The 18,031-nt window shown below is 41.4% G+C and overlaps 1 protein-coding gene across 1 annotated transcript; it reads right to left on the bottom strand.

Moving 5' to 3' along the window:
* Positions 1-63: 63 nt before the first annotated feature.
* On the bottom strand, positions 64-16,570 carry LOC311262327 (collagen alpha-2(VI) chain-like). The gene is made up of 28 exons (XM_084361645.1): positions 16,355-16,570; positions 13,800-13,949; positions 12,454-13,064; positions 12,321-12,341; positions 11,797-11,868; positions 10,949-11,002; positions 10,814-10,858; positions 10,695-10,721; positions 10,579-10,605; positions 10,428-10,472; positions 10,277-10,330; positions 9,947-10,009; positions 9,162-9,224; positions 9,015-9,068; positions 8,897-8,932; positions 8,753-8,815; positions 8,191-8,253; positions 7,816-7,878; positions 7,357-7,419; positions 6,468-6,518; positions 6,287-6,385; positions 4,279-4,341; positions 4,156-4,191; positions 4,018-4,063; positions 3,777-3,929; positions 2,112-2,567; positions 1,990-2,028; positions 64-1,904 (listed from the first exon to the last, which is right to left on the bottom strand). The coding sequence occupies exons 2-28, from the start codon at positions 13,942-13,944 to the stop codon at positions 1,303-1,305; spliced, it is 3,114 nt and encodes a 1,037-aa protein (XP_084217771.1). The 5' UTR covers positions 13,945-13,949; positions 16,355-16,570; the 3' UTR covers positions 64-1,302.
* Positions 16,571-18,031: the final 1,461 nt, after the last annotated feature.

The following is an 18,031-nucleotide window of genomic DNA, read 5'->3' on the forward strand; positions in this document are numbered from 1 at the left end:
ATGTTGAATACACCGAGTGCATTAGAAACCCTTTATTATCTTAGAGACGACAGCACTGCGGAGTCCAACAAAGTGCATGTTTATTATCTCAAACAGTAAAGCTTAGTGGTGAACAGAGAATGAGCAACACGTACTATGTTTTTGTATAACAAAATATGGAAGATGAATACAGTTTTTTTTTCTGACACGTAAAGCACAAGTTCATTTGCAAGTTTTACAATGCATACTGGAACTATCAGGCCCTTTCACACATGTACTGCTACCCTGAAATTGTCCTGACATCACCTGGAGGAGCTGAATGTGTGAACGCAAAAGTCAGAATCTGTTGGCTGAACAGTAGATGAATTTACGCTGCCAGCTCCAGTTGAGTCCGGGTGTGACTAAAGCAGGTCACTGTATGGAGAATTTTCAGTGTGAGAGAAGGCAAGATGATGATGATGATGATGATGATGATGATGATGATGATGCGTGGAGTGTAGCTGTATAGTCATTTTTTTTGTCATGGTTCTGGTTAGTCATTTCCTGTTTTATTGTGTAGATTAAATCCCCATGTGTCTTTGGACTTTCCGCTTCCTGTCTTTGTCTTTTTCCCACCCTTCTGTGTACACCTGCGTTTAATTTTTTAATTCGCCGTTGTGTATTTAAGCCTGTGATCTCCCCTTTCCTTTACCTTTCCTCTAAAGCTTTTTGGACAAAGACAGAGATTTTTGGGAAACGGTGATGCAGACACCCATGTTTACCAGTGTTTGTAGCATCAGTCAAGTGTAAACTCAAAGCACGTGTCGTACACAGTGATCCCTGTGTTCCTGATTTGGTCCTCATCGCATTATGGTTTATTCTCCATTTTTGAATTACTCTTTAGTTTCTTGGATTCACCACGTTTCTTCTTTCTGTGACTGCCTTTTTTGTTATGAGGAATACAGCTTTAGTTTATTAAAGCACGCTTTTTGTTACGTCTTCCTGCCTCAGCACTTTTCTGCTTGCTTGTTTATTGCTTTCCACAATCATTCATACTGCAGATATGTCCAAATACAAGTAGTATTGATATCAATGTAAAACCAGTATTCATCATTCTTCCAGGTGCCACCTCTAGCCTAAACCAAAGTAATTCCAGTAGATGAAAAGGCGACTGACGGGGACAACCTCCTGTCGTGTGCTACATGTGTGAAAGGGCAGCACCGGACAATCTCTGGACCTGATTCTCTGGAGTTTACATGTGAAAACGACTATAATAAACCAGAATTTCCTGCTTAAAATGCTTGATTAACAGCAGTAGCACCGGTTCACATCCGTGTGGTGTCTTCAACATACCCACTGGATGAAACGGTCAAACAACCTGGACTGGGTGAACTCAGAGAAGTCTTTTCCGTTAAAGATGGCGTCCCGGTCACCCATGGCCAGCTTCTTAAGGATGCTTTGGTCAATGTCACTTCCCGTGGCTATAACTGTGGAGACGACCTGTGCGTTGTGCATGGCACTAACTGCCTCCTCCAGGTTCTTGCTGTCGGTGTAGCCGTCTGTGATGAAAACAAACGAAATCTCTGCGTTGCGTCTCGTCTGGCGAGTATTTCCTCTGCCCAAGATGGTGTTGATGGTGTAGATGATTGCAGGCCCAACGCTTGAAGAAGAATCCAAATACGGCAAGCGAGCGACTCCGTCAGCGATGACAGCTTGGTCGTGTGTGAGAGGGAAGGCCACGTGGTTCTCGTTCTCCTTACCGAACTCTATCAGCGCCATGCGGGCTCGCATACGATCATTGCTGCTCTCGGCCAGTCCCAGTCTGAATGCCACCATCGTCACAAACTCGCGGACATGCTGGAAGTTCCTCGGCCCGAGACGCTCTGAGCCATCTAGTAGAAATACCAACTCCACCGGCCGATGGACACACGGAGCTACATCCAGTTCTGTAGTGAAAGAAAACAAATCACACTCTGAGCTGCACACCTTTTATGACACTGAACAAAAAATCTAGCTGAGAATAACACCTACCAGTCCTACAGGGGAGTTCGGGGCAGACAATCTCCGGATCTGGAAGTCAAATGGACTTAGGTTAGAAGAAATATCACAAGGAGCAGTTTGTGATCCTGCTGTGTGCGCTGGGGCAGGCTTACCAGGACAGAGCACCTTCTCCATCCTATGTACGAAGTCATCAGCCACCAAGTCACTGTAACGCACCATGGGAATGATACCTTCCTTCCTGTCGCATGCTATCGACCTCAGAGTCTCATCCTCCTCTCTCTTGTGGAACATGTCACCAACCCCAATTGCGGTCACCACCACGGCGTCGTCGTCGCAAAAGACTCTGAGAAGATCATCGTCATCACGATTGTCATAGCGGCCATCTGTGATCACCACCACAGATACTTTGGCTTGGGCTCTCTTGGTGCCTTTGATAAGGTTATCGTAGGCAAACTTGAGGGCTGAGGGTGTGAAGGTGCCTCCGGCGATCCACTGCAGGTTCTTCACCGCCGTTTTGAAGGCAGACATGGAGTTTATGTTCGGGTCATTGATACGGATGGCCTCGAAGGTCCCGTTGTGACTGTACTGTACAACGCCAACTCTTGTTCCTAGAAGAGACAGACAGTCAGAGGGTGAATTTACAAATCTGTGAGTTCGGTTAAGATGTTAATGTCAAAAAATCTCTTAAAAAGATAAAAACGTTTATGAATGCCTTACTCTGTTAGTCAATCTTTGAAAATAGGTCTCAGATGTTCAAATAAGTCTCAATTGTGCATTCGTTGGGGACTACTTTCAGTCATGTATTAATACACACAGTGTTGTATTAAAGGACATTCCTGTACTTCTATTTATCCATCTAGATTGTTTTGGAGTGAGTTGCTGAGTTTCGGAGATATCGGCCATAAAGATGTCTGCCTTCGCTCAAAAATAAAGGAAATACATGGTGCTCAAAGAGGCAAAAACATATATTTGAAAAACTCAACAGTCATGTCCTTTTCCAGAAATCATGACCCGGTTACTTAAGATAATCGACAGACAGCAGTTTCATGTAGGAACTATTTTCTTTGTACTAAACTACACCCACCAACAGCGCAAGAAAAGAAGCACCCATCTATTCATGGACGAGAGGCTGACTAACACCTGGGCCACATCGCCTGCCTGAGCAGCGCATGACGGCTGCGACTTACATACTAAACACTACACACTTTTCAGACATTTAAATTCAGAATTAATACATATTATACTTTAAAATATTCAGGTAGAGGTCGCATGACTTCAACGTCACCACCACTAACTACACAATCACTATACATATTTTGTATAAATTGATTGAATTGTAAAGTTAGAGTCAGAATAGTTTGTAACGAAAGTCGGCCTGTAAAGTCAGACTAGTGAGTAGACGAGTCTCCGTGTTGGGTGTGATGACATTTAATGTCCCCGACTTTGTTAGCAACCGTCGTTTTAAGACACGTAAGCACTTTATAATCAAATTGTGGGATATTTAATGATGTATTTTATGTCGTAGAACAAAACATGTAAATATCTTTAGCCTGTGGAAACCACAGATCTTATTTCAGACATTTTAATGAAAACCAATTGAAAATACCCACCGACTTTGAGGCGAGGGAACTGGAAGTGCAAAAATGCAAACTGATTTCCAGGTTTTAGGACTCATTACTACAGCACTCTATGATCAATTGACTGATTCAGTCTTTGTAAATGTTTCATCTTTAATGGCAACCTCAACTTCTTGTCACTTGAATGTGTCTGAAAAAAGGCTTCAGTGACGTTTGTGCTGTGTTTCTGCACGACCATACCTGTTGTTGAGTCGGGGTCGCTGGCCATAGATCCCAGTTTGTTGACGGTGTTGATAACAAAGTTCTGCTCCAGGGTGAAGTTTGTCATCCCGACACTCTCTGAGCTGTCAATAACAAACACGATGTCCACAGCACCACAGTGCTTCTCGCAATCTGACACAAGAGACGAGAACAGGATCAGCGAGTTCAAAGATACTGAAGAATGAAGCCGTGTTTGAATGTCGTATAGATATTTGCTCACCACAACATCCGCACGTCTCCCTGATGTAAGTCATGACATCACACTCCTGCAGCAACAGGTACGCACGTTAGACGTAATACAACCAAGGAGGTTAAATCAATACAGTTTGCAAAGTAATGCTTTTTAAAGATGACTCACAGTGAGCCCAGCATCGCCCTCTGGTCCTGGTCCCCCCTGCACACACACAAAAAGGGAGAAATGCTACTGGATCTCAGATTTGCATGCATGACTCATTATTTGAGAGGTTGTGCTGTTGCTTACATCAAGTCCAGGACCCCCTCTGGGTCCTCTCACTCCTGGATGCCCCGGCTGACCTGGATCCCCCTACGCAGACAAACATTTTTCAGTGGAAGTGACTCATGTTTCTGCAGAAATTTGCACTTCTTTGGAAGTAATTTATTTCTTTACGCTCTCTGCCTTTGATTAACTTCACTGGTTGGTTGTTCTGCAGAAGAGTTAACCTCAACATTCCTAAATGTGATTGTTATTTGTTCTTCCTGTGTGTTTACCGGCGTGTTCTCAAGAACCGACTCGTACACAACACGACTGGTTTACGCAGCTTACATCACGTGACCATCTGCATCTGGTACGACATAGTGATGGTTCAGTCCTGTTTTAAGCTTAATTCATACAAGATGTGCACATTTTGTTTCCTGTGCTGTGCTTTTACCTCACTGTCACTCAGTACAGAATAAGGCTCAATAAGGGTGACCTCACATAAATTACCTGACCTGCCTGTGAAGAGTTTTCACTGGAGCAAGTTTCTGCTTTCCAATGAAAAGTGGGAGTACGCTGAACATTGTTTTTGGAACGATGTGTTGCAACTGAGCTTTCACAAGTAATTATTCAACTCCCGGGGCACCAAATTCCAGTTTAACTGTATGAGAGTCAAATAAAGATGTTATCTCACGACGTGGGTGAACCGACCGCTTAAATTCTTTGAGACTAAGCATGCGTGGTATATATTTAATGATTTCTGTGTCCAGATGTAGCCTGGGAACCTGGGTTGTCTCGGCCCAATCACAACCATTTCTTTAATATGTGGCTGGTTTGAGACAGTAAGATAAGATAAATAAGATGAGAGTCTGTGGTTAGATATGACGCTCTGTGAGCCAGTGGGGTTTGAGCATGAATGTTCGGGTTCTGTTCTGTAGAGTGCTGTTGGGATGATGTACGGTATTTTAAGCCAGCAAAAGCCTATGGGATTTTTGAATTGCATTTTGGATTATTGCGAAAAGAAAATAAGCTCTGTGGCAAACACGAGTTTATGATACTCGCACATTTTGTTCAGCAGGATAACCGTCACAGATGAACACCACTTTTGTGATTTTCTAAGTGTAAATTTAATCACTAGAAATAAAAGGTTAATAAACAGACTATATATCTTAAGCCTACAGAAACCACAGACCTCATTTCAGGCATTTCACTGAAAACCCATTCACAAAACTCACTGACTCAGTTGGTAGATCTACTTCTATAAGGCCAGATTTAAAGGTTTGTTCTGACTTTCATGAAGCAGCAGGATGTAATTCACAGTGCTCTTTGTATTAACGTCAGCTAGCTTCCCTGAATAACCATTCAATGGGAGTTAACAAGCTTTGCTTTAAGCTGATGTATCTGCTTTCATGTTGACTAGCTCAGCGCTAAGTTACACGGTTCATTGCTCTGAGTGGCCGTAGGTCTACCCAGTTGCATCCAGATGCATTTTGGTCTGCGCCTGTTCATCGTGACCCTCGGATATTGAAAATGAACTGTGCGGCTAACTTGCACCGGTGTTTCCAGACTAATTCCCATTCGCGCATTCTCTCTGGCCAGAAACTACATGGATGTCATTCTTGTTTTGTTTACCTTAATGTCCCCTGGTCAAAACATGCACTGAAACCCAAATTCGACTTCCACTTTGCGATGCTCTATGTAACAATTTGTAGCAATCTACATGTATTAATCACTTTTTTATTGGTCATATGTGAGCGGATTGTAACATGATGTGAAAAATGAGACCTTCCCTGTCTCTCTCGGTCGGCTGTGGACAATTTGTTTAAGTCGTTTAATGCTGCTGGAATGTGGATTTCTTTGCGAAAGACTCGGATCGGATTTTCAGCAACAGTAGAAAGGATGTGACTTTCTGCACGTCCTCCGGTGCCTCACGGAGAGCAGGAGTAGCTAACATTAGTTAAGAAATAGAGTCCGCTAACATAAACTACCGACGGCTTCCAGCACCACACAGAAGTTTCACAGAGCATCTTTAAAACATTTAGTTTCGTCTTACTTTGTCTCCTAGAGGTCCTTTAGCTCCAGGTGCTCCTTTCATTCCACAGTCACCTCGCCCCCCCCTGGGTCCTGGTCTACCTGGATCACCTCTTTCTCCCTGGAAAGATCAGAGTTGCTTCAGACTGACGTACAGGATGCAAAATATGCAAGAATGTCATGACTTCGGCAGAAAATCTTACAGTGGCTCCTCTTGATCCAGCATAACCGAATCCTGGTCTTCCCCTGTCACCCTTTAGAAGAAAAAAACAACATGAATCAGCAAATTTGCTGAAAAGTTTGTGGTGGTTTTCACATTATAACAAGATATTTTCACATATTATATCATACAAACTTATCAAAATAAACAAAACGAAACAAAACTTTTCTTGTTATAACTCAAAGCACTTTGTGTTGTAACGTGAAACGTAAAAATATCTGGTTATAATGGGAAACGTTTTATGTTAGACTAATAAATCACAATGTAATAATGTGGAACGTTCACATTATTACATGATAAATTGTGTTTAGTCTTTGAGAGCAGGCGTCCTCCCAGTGTATTATATTGTGGTACTAAACCAGAGTCATACGGGCCAACTGCTGATGACCCAAAGGTATAAAGGTAGCACACACACAAATCTTCAGGACAGAGTTGACAAATCTCAATCTCACCAATTTATTCTGGCCATGTCAACTAACATGCTAACGTTCTGTAGCATGCTCTATTATTTGTGTCTGTGCTACCTTTATACCTTTGGGTATTCAGCAGTGCGAAGATAAATGGTATATTGTAATAAAAAGAAAAGTTTCTTGCTGTAACGAGAAACTTGTTCTTCTATAACGTGAAATGTTTAATGTAATAACATGATAACATCATTATGACATTAAACGTTTCACATGATGACGTGATCACTTATATTGCAATATAACAATAAAGGTTTCTTGTTGTATTTTGATAAGTTTCTATGATGTAATAATGTGAAAATATCTTGTTATTTCTATCTTACATAATACTGATCTGTGTTTCTTTATCTGGGCTGGCTGCCGTAATTTTACATGCTGCAAAAGTAATAAACAGAAAGGTTTTGCCACCTTTGGTCCTGGGATTCCAGGGTCTCCTCTTGGTCCAGGATCTCCAGGACTTCCTATGGTGCCCTGCAACCACAGAACAAACTTTCAATTAAAGCCGTATCATTCATACAGAACATTTCCTAACACAGGCTCCAACATAGCTGCGTTTACATGGATCCTTATATTCCTCTAATAATCAGAATCAAATGTCTCCTGTAAACACCTCAATCAGAAGAGACAGGCCCGGATCTTTGATAATCTGTTATCAATTAATTAATTTGTATGGTGGTAGCAAATAAATTAATGAATGACCTGTATGAATTGTAAAAACACTTCTTCTGTTATTATTTCTGTCAGATTTGAAGCGTTACTGTGGATCTGGCATCAGAATGATGTCAGTCTGACTGAGGACATATTGTCCCTGTAACCACAGCTATTGAGCAGCTAGCGTTGATGATTATGACGTTATCAATGACACACATTTCCTCCGGGCCCCCCTGATTCTCCTGGTGAACCTCTCGGCCCTGGTAGTCCTGGGGATCCCTGGAGGAGAGATAAGGTAAAGGAGAAAACATCATTCCTGGGTATCACCTTCCCTCCAGCCCACTCACAGAATAACTCAAACTGATGTGCATTTGGCAAAGTTTAATGCTGGACAAATGTTTTTAAAAAAGCAATTTCCCTGGAAAATGTGTTTTCATGATAACAGGCTCAGCTTAGGCTACGCTGGCAGCAGACCCAGTACATGAGCGATCGACTCGAGCATTAGAGGTCCGAAAGGAAGACGTGCAGAGTTCCTAAGAAGCTGCTGAGTCATCCTTCTGCCAAAATCCACCAACAGCGAGATCCCCTCACCTTTGAGCCCTTGAGTCCGTCTTCCCCGGGCCGACCTCTGCCTCCCAGTGGCCCTCGTTCTCCCTAGAATAAATAAATGTATGTGTCAGGATCCTCCCAACACCATTAATCATCAACAAATGTACACGAAACACAACAGTAACCGAGAGGCATTAATTCTGCTTGGGTGAAATATGTGAAGAATTTTCCTGAGAAGCTGGTTCGGAAATGAACTACAGCAACGCACAGCCAAATAAATGTTTCAAGCTCTCGCTCTGGAAAATAAAAACCTAAAAGAGAGCCTTGAATACCATGCCAAGGTCAACAGATACGGCTGAGATTTGTCAGGATTTCACAGTAACTTGTTCTTTGGCTTTCAGATTGATATCTTGTTCCTCTACATGTTTATTGGACCGAGCTGAGTCGGGTTCAGATGAAATTCTGTAGTACTGTATTTTCTGCACTTTTGCCAGGTGGGTCTTGAAAAGGCTCCCAATGCAACAAACCTGCTCCATGAACTAAACTAAAAGTACAAGAATGAAGCAAATGTTAGTTTATGATACAACTTTCTCTGAGTACCTACCTTGTCTCCTTTTTGTCCATCAGGACCTTGGCCTCCTTTCGTTCCAGGGTCTCCTCTCCTTCCCTGTTAATATTTAATTAATGTTAGTTTATAACAAACTCTCAACTTGATCATATTTTTTAAATAAAAGTGTATTTGAAATACCCTTTCGCCTTTCGGTCCAGGTCCGCCATCAGGCCCCTGCAAGAGTTAAGTATTATGTCAGTCATCTCTGCAAAGGTACCTAGTATTTCTAATATTCAAAACGAATTTGGTTCTGTACCGACGGTCCCTTTTCTCCCGACACCCCTGGATTTCCAGGATATCCAAGCTCTCCCTAAAGAACAGAAATTCAGTTTTGTGATTTTGTTTTTTAATTGAGAATCATCATTTTCTGACTATTTCTTGTTGTGTTTAAATAGAAGTTTACCTTTGGTCCTACAACACCTTTAGGGCCAGAGGGACCTGACCTTCCATCGCGGCCCAGATAACCCTGAACAACAAACAAACAGTAACAAGTAATGTAGATTAAATAATGCACATGTGAAAAATCTAAAAGTCTTCACGTGCAGACATGTGGGGGGATATTCGATGATTTTGACATGTTGGTAATACAAGATGAAAACCAAAGTCACCGTGAACATCGGTACAAAACCTTGTATGAATACATCCACAAGTTGGGTTCATAGTGTTTGATTTTAATAAATTAGATATGAATAATGATGCCGTGTCGGTCGGTCCAGACGATTTGCTGCAACATTCACGACTCCCAGAGGATGAATCCTAATGACTTTGGTCACTTCTCCTCTAGTGCCACCAGTTTGTTGACATTTATGGGTTGTTTTGGGTGAAATGTCTCAATCTTTGAAGGAAGTCTGAGAATATTCGCTTTACTTCAAGTAGTGTTCGTGCTGTGAAATGTTGTGTAATATTTTTGTTTCCATTCAGCTGATTAGTGCTTGATGGAGATCTTTGCATGCCTACTTCTCCTGTATATTATCACGCAGCAATATGCGAGAACTTCATTTCAAACAACAGTCAATTATTAACTAAAATTACCAACAGAATGTGAAGAAATGACAGTGTTGACATCATGTGAGAGACGTTAATGTGCTGTGTTTAGGAGATAGCTACTGAAGTTAGCATGCTAACTTCCAAGCCCTGGGTCTGAAAACTTCTTTCGCACAGTCGTCCAAAACTCAGCTAAATACAGACCTTTTCTCCTTTGTCACCTGGTTGCCCAGGGTCACCAACATCTCCAGGATAACCATCTGCGCCCTTCAGAGACAAAAATGAAATGATTCAGTTGTTCGGTAAACTCAATTTTATTACTAAATGGCTGATGGATTGTAAAATGGACCGACACATGCATGATTTTATCTAATAAATAGGATTAAATAAAATGGTCGAGAAGAGATTAGACCTTACCAAAGCCAAACTTATTCACCTTAGTCAAAATATATCACTTCTCTAGCAGCTATTCTGCCTAACAGTGAATATTAGCACCTTTAGCAACATGCGAAAAATGATTTCGTATAAACTTACGGCATCACCAGGATCACCTTTGCAACCAGGAGCTCCAATTCGGCCAATTTTACCCTGAAGATTTCCCAGAGACAATTACAACATATCAGCTGACTGAACACATCAGAGTCATGGTGTACTGTACATTTTACTTTGCAATGTGAAGACTCACCTTCTGACCGTCAGTTGCGTTCGCGCCAAGTCCTCCTCCCACACCCTAATGTGGACATCAGTGAAGTCAGAAAATGATCGCTGGCACACAAACAGTGTTGGATGTAGTAATTAGAAAATAGTATTGCAAGAACATTAACAGTGTTATTTACCTTTGCTCCAAGTGATCCAATTTCACCCTGTCGTGGTAAAGCAGAGCTATTGATCACAACAGCATCTCATTTGAAGGATGAACAGAAAAGCAGGAATATAAAGATTGATCTCTCACCTTATCGCCTTTCAAACCTGTAGCTCCCTGTATTAGAGCACAGAAGGACATGTTACTGAAGATTAAAAAAACTCAACAATTCAGCACACAAAATCATCCATCAGTGGGATTCAGCAAACCTTTGGACCAGCTGGACCGATTGGACCTTCAATGCCAGGATCACCCTGTAATATAATAAATAATATTCAGCATTAAAAACATATTGATTTCACAGAATCTCAAGTGTAATAATAATGACGTTATTTTCTACCTACCGATCTTCCCTTGATGCCTTTTCCTCCAACTCTACCTCTGTCTCCTTTCATACCCTAAAGTAAGCAGAAATATTGACACTTCAACAACAAAAATCTTCTGTATAAGCAGAAATATACACCACTGACTTATTTATCTCTGCCAAGCAGGTTATGTTTTCACCCTTGTCCGCTTGTTGGTTTGTCAGCTGGATTACACAAAAAACTACTGCATGGGTTTCTACTAGACTCGGATGGAGGACGGGTCTCGTCCCAGAGTAGACCCCGTTAGCTTCTGGTGGCGATCCAGATAAAGGGACGGATCCAGGAATTTATTTCCTCACATTATAAAGCAATATTATGCAACTTTTTTACCTTTAAATAACAGCTTCAAAATCATGTTGACGGTACAGTGTCATGTAACAGGGTGAACGGTGTCTCTGTCTCAGCCACTCCGCCCCCCATCACCACTATGTAACTTCAGTGAGAGGGTAGGATCACAGTGTTACATACATGTTTACTTAGCTTTCAACAAACAACATTGTTATAACGTGATGAGCTTTGTTTGCAGTTAGCGGTGGCGTGACTTTCCACTGGGTGTGGCGTCCACAGTACAGTGGAAAGATCTTCCAGTGATCACATCTGTCTGGGTTAAATTGATCACTATAACGGATGACTGTTATTAAAATCATTTTTGTCTTATCTTTTTCACATGCAGATTACCATCTAAGCCTAATTGACATTAGTGTATTTATTACATGCATATAACGGCCAGCTTCACTATTTAAAGGGGACTGTTGGGCCTTACCGGAGGTATGCACTCTACTGAGCGCAATTCCAGTTTTGTTCTGATTTTGTTTTTCAATACTCACCTTTTGACCTGGTCGCCCTTTTGGTCCAGGAGGCCCGGCACGCTCTACACATTTAGGTTGACGTTTGAAACACTACAAGATCAGGGAGGAAAAACAAAACAATATTAAACACAGTGTATGAAAAGTAAAAAAATGTGTGAATTATGTTCCCCAAAGCCCAAAGTGATGACTTAAAACTGCTTCTTATTGACCATTCAACAGTCCAAAACCCCGAAACTCTTCTTTTACTTCCATAAATTACAATGAAAAACAGCAAACCCTTACAGTTACAAAGCTGGGACCAGCAAATATTTGATATTTTTGCTTGATAGATGACTTAAATGAAAGTAATCAAAATCAAAATCAAAATAGTTGGCAGTCACTTGTTTTTCAATCAACTAATTGATAAAACAACAAATCATTGCAGCTGCAATGCAGTTATACATAAAAACATAGAAAAAAAGAGATTTGGCGCAATTTCTGAAAGCTTAAATGTCTCCGTAACCCGTATTAGGAACTACTCCTGTTAATAAAGTCTTTCTTACCTGTACACTGGCTTGATATTTCTGCAACAAAGAACAAAAATAAGTGTTAAGTGCCTGGTAGTAGTCATTTAAATCAAATTCAAGTTTTGAACATAGTGAGTAGTAAAGATAAGTAAGGAAGACTTCAGATCACCATGGCTTTTATGATGCGATCTATGGATTCAATCTTTATTTTTGGTCGTCCTCCAACAATCTCCACGGCCATGTAGTCATCACGGTACAGTTCATAGGGTGAGCTGGCGATCTCCCTCATCCCTAATTCGTCGATGGTCTTGGTTGCTGCCACTGAGAATATACTGATCCCTTGCTCCCGCGCCCTCTCCGCCATCGCCTTTATCCCTCCACATGGATTTCCTGTCACGTGCCCGTCGGTGATGACCACGGAGAAAGGGACGGCATTCGTCCCGGCGTAGTGCTGGGTCAGTTCGTAGGTCATGTTTTTGAGGGCGCAGTCGGTGAAGGTGCCTTTGCCTGCGTAAATAATCCCACCAAGTTGCCTGATGAAGTTCTCCTTGGTTGTGAACTGGCTGAACACCGAACATTGCTCGGAATAGTTCAGGCCTCCAACGGACCAGCTCAACCGGACACGGTGATCGTATACCTCGTCCTTTAGACTTTGGGCAAAAATCTTGGTAAACTCCTTGATGTTTTCCACCAGAGCGCCTGGTGGAGACTCCTGTAGGGCGATGGTCTCTGAGGTGTCGATGGTGAAAAACAGCTTGATGGGACAATCGATTATTTCGGCTGGAGGAGAAAAATGTAAACATCTTGATTAAAGATCATTTTAATCAAATACTGCACTTAAAAGACCCACTGTGTAGGATTCAGGGGGATCTGTTGGCTCTCTATCAAAACAAAACATGATATGTTTGTGAGCGTGTTGCTGCTGCTCAGCTGCTTCGATCCTGCTGGAGGATCTGGATTCGAGCCTCTGGAGAATAAAGACCTGGAGTCACTTCGGATCCTGCTCTGATATGGAACCGTTTACCGATGCCGGGACAGCTCAGAGATTACTTTTAAACTTTTGGGATTGAGGAGTGGATTTATCTTGTAATGTTGACGGCTGACTGAGGCTGGAGGGGAAATGTATGTTACATCACAAACAAGGTTACAGATGGAAGAGGGGAAGAAGAAGGGAGAGAAGAAGAGTCTCTGTTCAGCGCTGAATTGACAGACACACACAGTCGATGCGGTCCGCTGCTCACTAACGTTATCTCACGGCTACTGTACAGTCATCTGGCTGTTTGGGGCAAATAAACACTGCGTGAATAACGCACACCACTCAACAAAATATATAACAAAGAGCTAGCTTTTAGACTTTAAGACAGTTTAATGCAGAATTAATACACATTATATCTTTATGTACCAGACTTTTAAATATGTAATGGTGTGTTTGGCTATTGCGGTATTTATACTTCTTTCTACCACTGAATAGAAAGAAAATAGAAACATAAAGATCAACATATAACTTGAACTCACTGGAACAACCTTGAGGGTCTGGGGGTGGAGGTTCGGGATCCCTCGGACTGTCACCTCGCCCAGGTATCGGCCTGGGTCCATAAGCCCCCTGAGGAACTACAGCTTGGAGCATGCACAGAAAGATGAACCCTGAAATCATCGCCATGTTTCCTGCAAAAAGAGGAGAGAATAGGACAGTTGTTCTCCTTTAAAATGCAGGAAATAGCTGTCACTCGGGTGAGTCTTCACAGAAGGCGTCTCCACTGAGCTTAGGAATGTTTATCGTCGTTTTAAACAACGTCAGTGAGTAACCACAGCGTGTGGAGAAAGAGGACAATATATAAGTTGAAATGGAAAATCTTGGGTTTTTGGTGAAATCTACGTTCACAAGCTTTTTCACGTCAAGAATGCTTCAACATAAAATAGAAAACAGATAAATCCAGATACGATTTTGTGTGATGAAGAAGAGTTGTGCTGTTAGGACACCAACATACAGAAATAACACAGATTCAACTGTTGGTTTAACCCCAATAACCCCACAGCAGGGACAGAAAAGATTTTGTTGAAGAAAAATCAAATCCAGGACAGAAGCACATTTACTAAAGTGCTATTTTGAGGTACTTGTACTTTACTTGAGTATTTCCTTTTTATGCCACTTTATTTTCCTACTACATTTCAGAGGGGAAAATGGTACTTTTCATTTCACTATTCACTATTTAACAGACGACCTCGCTACATCAAAACACATCATTCATATAATGAAAATCTGCTTTGCTGCAGAGTAGTTGTAGCGTAAAGTATAATCTATAATGCACAATGAAATACTGTTGTGCTGCAGGGATGTCCTGACCTCCAAATCTTGTTCCGCAGTTGCTAGAAAGCATGTCCGTTTGGTACAAATGTCCCATTCTCATGATTTTTATCATTTGTTTGGTGAAAATGTGATGAAATTTTGATGCAAAAATGATCTGTCCTGCCAATCGTCAATCATGTCACAAAATGCTATGCGCTAATGCTAATACCGATATTAGGGAGTAAAATTTCCAGTGATGATGTATCGACCAGTGTTTTTATATACAGAATATGTACATAGACACACATTTTTTTTTACAAGAATTCACTGAGAATTTAACAACTGTTATTGTTGTTTTTATTGCTGTCCTGATGATTGTGCTTATTCATAGACTATATTCACACGGCGGCCATTTTCCTCTGACTTCACGCTCATTGTGGGAAGCTCGACTGTTGTACTGCTGTGTTCCAGGTTACATACGAGCCTTTTAAAAAATGGAGAATCTGACAAATCGTTATCACTTTCAACGCTTCCTGTTAGATCAGCAACTGAACAGATGATGGATAGTGAGAATCCAGACGTGATATTTCAAGATAAAACATGTTTGATTTGAGGATTTCAAAGTTAGATTCTCACAGTTTCAGTGCACTGACGTCATTTTAGACGATAAAAGTTTATTTATTATACTTTAATCTGTGAATTTACGTACTTTTGTTAAAGGTGCACTACGTAGTAGGATACACAAAAAAAGAAATTCATTGACTGATTTTTTTATGCCTAAACAAACTAAATAAACAAACTCTCTTTGTTTGTAGATTTGGGGAAGAAATTCTATTGAGAAGAGAAAGATTTTCAATGACTGAATAAACTGAATAAACAAACTGACCTTAAAGGACAACACGGTTTCATACTTTTTTACTTTGTTTACATTTGGCAGACCCCGCCACCTTTCTAGCTTCAAACAGTGTTCTGGGACCTTATTTTCCTCTGAGAACAGCTTGTTTATTCAGTTATGGAAAAAAATACATATCAGTGTGTTTGTATTACTACACAGTGCCCCGTTAAGTACATTAATCGCCAGAAAATGAATACTCGATTACTGTGGGTGACTCTAACGTTCACCAAAGTGATGTTAACACGATAGCTTTACTTTGACTCTAGTGGGACTTCTGGGTCGACACTGCTTAAATGTATGTGGTTTGATGACAGAGTTAAGCGATACAGTAATTTTGGGGGGATTTTACTGTGTTTCTCTCGCTCCCAGAGTCTGGAACAAAGACTTGCCTCAGGACAGACCTTTGATGTGTGCGATGTGGTCTGAAGTTATGTCAAACAACGATATTAGACTATCTTGGCTGGATTGTTGAGTGTCTGGGGGATTCAATAACATAATAATTATAATAATCATGATCCCATGAGCATCCAGGACCTGAGGGAACATAAACAAGTAAACCGGTGAGGAGGCCCACAGTTTCAGACTTTGACAACCCCTGCTATAATATATATAATAGTATATATATATGTCTATATATTTTATAGTTTGAGCACATTTTTACTCATTTTACTCTACTTAACATGTGGATGTAGGCTCACTTGTGCCAGATTCTTCTACATGAGGACCAGTTGGCCTCAATTTCACCCTCCTTCCAGTTGTTTTCTTCAAAGAACAAAGTCAGATAAACAGAAGACTGATTGCTTGTTATTTTGAAACAGCTTATCAGTCGGTGCTTTACAACACCACACTGCAGAAAACAATATTAAAGTTAAAGTGAAGTGGACTCACCTGCGCGGAGGACGCAACAAATCCAAGCTGAGCCTGAAGACTGCAGGAAATTCACCCGATTTCCAGACGACGGTAAACTTCAGATAATCATCTCAATCGCACAGTTCCCACATCAGTGCGCTCAGTCAGGGTCAGCTGTTGGTCGAGGAGCCGCCCGGTTAAGTAACGCACGAGCGCGTTGGAGGCGTGCATCCACACGCGCGCACACGCGCGCAAGGATTTCAAGTGAATTTCTGCGGAAGGCCATTGGCTGCTGGTGGACCCGACAGCTGGAGTCTGAGGAGGTCTGTCTCCAAAGTTAAGATGCAATTCTGCGGAGGAGAGAGCGTCTATTAATCTGCTGATGTGACAGAACAGAAGTGATTCTCTCCAAAGAGCAGCTCCACAAACAGTCCAGCTGCTGCACGGCCTTACATGGAGAGAGCTGCTCACCCCCACGAGCCTGTTTACGTTTCAGCACTATACAGCACAGAGAGATGTCAGGCCGGAATGTGACTGCTGCCTGCAGCTAGTCAGAGAAATCAGGCTGCAGTTTACCAAATGATTATTGGACTAAGCAATTAGCTGATCATCAGGAAATCTGCCTGCTCTTATTTAAGTGGTTGATGTATCAATGTAGTTCATTTCTGTTTGAATACATCTCCTGGGGCTATGGGAGACGTTAAAGGGTAACGCCACTGATTTTTCAAATTGAAGTGTGTTTACAGGTCTTAAGGAGTAGGGCAGAATGGGATGAGATGAGCCACTTCTCACTGTCAATTTAAAAAAAAAAAAACTTGCAATCAAGAATAAATTTTAATAACAACGTTTTGGTACAAAATCTCAACGGCCGTTGGTCTTCTCCTACGCACCTGTCGATCCACAGGTGTGCAAACCAGGTGTTTACTCTGTGATTAGTTTACTGCAAAACTAAAGTGTATTCATCTCAAATCATAGTTATTATATTGAGAGTAGTGTAGTAATGAGTCCTAAAACCCTGAAATCGGTTCACATTTTTGCACTTCCGATTCGCTCTTTTTTTCCCCTACAACGTTAAATTGTGTTTAGTGTCTTAAAAACAGCGGTTGCTAACAAGTGGCTAAATGAGACCACAGAGGTTGTCGGAGACGTCATCATGAATGAATCAGAAGACTTGGAACGGAACGGCAGGTCCTCTGAATTTGATGGCACTGTAGACGCTGCAGCACGAGCTTTTGCTCTCGCTGCCACGAGACATAAAATCAATTTTTCATTGTCTCTTGAAGGACGTTTTCCCTCTCAGACGCTGTAGATAAATTATTACAGATGACCTGCCTGTCTTTTCATGCCTCCGTGATTTTATTCATTTTTTAAATAAATCAAGGGCAGAGAAGTGTCCTCTCTCTCTGCAGCAACGGTGGCGAGGTCACTCAGTAGTCCTGATGATTGAAACTTCATGCATCATTTAACTTTAGTATTTAAAAGCTGGTACAGTACAGATATGCTTTGGTGCAAATATTATGTGATGCACTTAACAGACTCTGAAGTGTCTAACTAACTTCACTGTAAGCTGACCAAGGACTCCCAGCATTAAGATCAATTATGTTCTGCGATGAATTAAATGCTGCAGTTAATCTAAAGAGACGGAGCGTGTTGCTGTAATTATCCCACTAACTATAAAGCAAAAAATCTCTGCTGTATGTTTGTTTGTTATTCACA

The sequence above is a fragment of the Pagrus pagrus genome (assembly GCF_965226575.1).
Source record: "Pagrus pagrus genome assembly, chromosome: 9".
In the NCBI taxonomy this organism is placed as follows: Eukaryota; Metazoa; Chordata; class Actinopteri; order Spariformes; family Sparidae; genus Pagrus; species Pagrus pagrus.

Bases quoted from the DNA above. Each gene is read 5' to 3' on its own strand.
- LOC311262327 (XM_084361645.1), bottom strand. From the start codon at position 13,944: ATGGCGATGATTTCAGGGTTCATCTTTCTGTGCATGCTCCAAGCTGTA. The intron at 4,192-4,278 runs GTAAGCAACAGC...GTGTGTGTGCAG, and splicing joins GAGGGGGTCCTGGACTTGAT to GGGGGACCAGGACCAGAGGG. The intron at 3,930-4,017 runs GTGAGCAAATAT...CTCTTGTGTCAG, and splicing joins GGAGACGTGCGGATGTTGTG to ATTGCGAGAAGCACTGTGGT.